The following is a 2,881-nucleotide window of genomic DNA, read 5'->3' on the forward strand; positions in this document are numbered from 1 at the left end:
TCTGTGACGTCGGTCAGGATCTCGTTGTTGTGGAAGTCCAGAGGAAGTCGACACTCATCCAGACCGTCAAAGATGAAGACGACCTGGAAGTCTTCAAACCTGCAGATTCCTGCTTCTTTGGTTTCAGTAAAGAAGTGATGAACAAGCTCCACCAAGCTGTACTTTTTCTCTTTCAGCACATTCAGCTCTCTGAACGTGAATGGAAACGTGAACTGGATGTCCCGGTTGGCTTTGTCTTCGGCCCAGTCCAGAGTGAACTTCTGTGTTAGGACCGTTTTCCCGATGCCAGCCACTCCCTTTGTCATCACTGTTCTGATCGGTTCGTCTCGTCCAGGTGAGCCTTTAAAGACGTCTGCTGCTCTGAGGGTTGTTTCTGGTCTGTCTGGTTTCCTGGATGCTGCTTCAATCTGTCTGAGCTCATGTTCATCACTGACCTCTGCAGTCCCTCCCTCTGTGATGTAGAGCTCTGTGCAGATCTCATTGGTCGGGTTTCCTGCTTTAGCGATAACATCAAAAACACTTTGACACTTCTTCTGTAGGCTGAATTTGAGCTGACACTGACAAACTGCAGCAGAAGTTCCTGAATGAAAAGACATCAAATCAGTGAATGGATATCAGTGTTAATATGAGAAAAGTTGTACAACCCTGATTCCAAAAAGCTGAGATACTGCATGAAACCTTAATTAAAACGGTATGCAATGATTTGCAAATATTTTTGGACCTATATTTAATTGAATATAGAGACAAGTCCAGTCCAGAGTCCTACAGTCCAGAGACAAGATATTCAATGTTCAAACCGATAAACGTAATTGTTTTTAGTAAATATTCTTTCATTATGAATTTCATGGCTGCAACCCAGTCTAAAAAAGTTGGAACAGGAAGCAGCTGAAGACTGGGGACGTTGTGAAATGATAAAAACACCAGTTACACTATAAAGTTTATTATTCTAAACATTAATATCTTGTCTTTGTACTTTATTCAACTGAATATGGGTCAAAAGAGATTTGCAAATCACTGCACTCTTTTCTTGATTATGTTTTACTAAACGCCCCGACTTTTAAAAGAATCAGGGGTTGTATGTGGAAAATCCTCTCACTGCTCTGCAGACGGTCAGCTCCTGCTGCTTCATCCTCCTCAGGAAGTTCAGTGTGATCTTCAGAAATGCCTCTCTGCTGCGCCTCATATGTTCCTCTTCATCATCCACCAACTCCTCATCCTCATTCTGCGTCTCTAAGACTTCTGAGTAATCTGGACTCAGAACCTCCTGAAACTTTGTCAGCTCGTCCTTCACAAAAGTGTCAATGCTTTCCACAAGATGCTGTAAAAAAGAACAGAATGCAACATCTTAGACAGCTTTGAATCTCATGTAGCACTAAGGTGAAAGTTGTTGTTTACACACCTTAAATATGGTGTTCATGTCTGGTGGATGCTGCTGGATGGACTGATCACCGCCACCAGGAACCTCTGACCTTTGCTGCTGAACTCTGCAGACAAAACAGGCAGAGTGATGTGTCAAAATATCAACAGATATACATGATAGTATGTTGTTGAGGTGACATTTTAAGGGATTAGGTGACAAGGCTTGACAGTAACTGTTGCCCTTTAGTTTCCAGGAGTGAAAACTGGTTTTTAACATATCACAAATAATAAAAGGTGAAGGCTGCAAGAGGCGGGACACCCACTGATGGGCCGATAAGCACTGCCATTCGCAAGATCACTGTCACCTACTGGGAGATCCTTATAGGCAAGACAAGTTTATTTGTATAGCACGTTTCAGCAACAAGGCAATTCAAGGTGCTTCACACAGAACACAAATACAACAACAGGGGGAAAGGAAACACATTTAAAACATTATAAAAGAAGCATGTAAAAGGTGATTAAAAACAGCAAGTGGGAAAACAACAGATAAAACCCAAAAATATAGAAACACATATATTGAAATAAGAGTTGCAGTGCAGAGTTTCGAAGTAAAATATACAATTTAAAAAGTAAAAAGCCTTTTAGTCAAAGGCAGCAGTGAACAGGTGAGTCTTTAACCTTGACTTAAAAGAGCTCAGACTCTCAGCAGACCTGATATTTTCTGGTAGTTTGTTCCAGATATACGGAGCATAGAAACTGAATGCTGATTCTCCATGTTTAGGTCTGACTTTTGGAGCACAGAGCAGACCTGCACCAGATGACCTGAGTGGTCTTGATGGTTCATACTGGACTAGAAGGTCTTTGATGTATTTTGGGCCTAAACCGTTCAGTGCTTTATATGCTAGCAAGAGAGTTTTAAAGTCTATTCTGTGAGAGACAGGGAGCCAGTGTAGAGACCTCAGAACTGGAGGGACGTGGTCCGCTCTCTTGGTCTTAGTCAGGACTCGAGCAGCAGTGTTCTGGATCAGCTGCAATTGTCTGATTGACTTTTGAGGCAGAGTGATAAAAAAAAGTTATTAAATAATGGTCTGACCGAGCAGGAATCTCAGGAAAGACTAATAAATCTGCAATATCGATGCCGTATGCAAGGACCAGATGGAGGGTGTGGTCGTGGCGGTGGGTTTATGTACACACTGACTGAAGCCTGTTGAATCCAACAGTGTGGAGAAATCAGAGCTAAGGCGGTCACTATTAACATCCACGTGAATGTTAAAGCCCCCCACGATAATAACTTTGTCTGATTTGAGCTCTAAACTTGATATAAGCTCAGAGAACTCAGATAGAAATTCAGAGTATGGGCCGGGGGGGAGGTACACTATGACAGAGGAGCAGGGAGGAGAGGAGCAGAGAGGAGAGGAGCAGGGAGGAGAGGAGCAGAGGGAGAGGAGCAGAGAGGAGAGGAGCAGGGAGGAGAGGAGCAGAGGGAGAGGAGCAGGGAGGAGAGGAGCAGAGGGAGAGGAGC

General features: G+C 43.3%; 1 protein-coding gene across 1 annotated transcript; it reads right to left on the bottom strand.

Annotated features, from left to right (window-relative positions):
• Nucleotides 1-4: 4 nt before the first annotated feature.
• Nucleotides 5-1,484, bottom strand: LOC121965671 (NLR family CARD domain-containing protein 3-like; the record flags this gene model as incomplete). The annotated part of the gene is made up of 4 exons (XM_042515803.1): nucleotides 5-580; nucleotides 1,097-1,169; nucleotides 1,262-1,318; nucleotides 1,400-1,484. Coding segments are annotated over 4 exons (791 nt in total), but the record flags the coding sequence as incomplete, so codon positions are not given.
• Between the last annotated feature and the right edge of the window lie 1,397 nt (nucleotides 1,485-2,881).

This window comes from Plectropomus leopardus, unplaced genomic scaffold (assembly GCF_008729295.1).
Source record: "Plectropomus leopardus isolate mb unplaced genomic scaffold, YSFRI_Pleo_2.0 unplaced_scaffold21158, whole genome shotgun sequence".
Lineage (NCBI taxonomy): Eukaryota > Metazoa > Chordata > Actinopteri > Perciformes > Serranidae > Plectropomus > Plectropomus leopardus.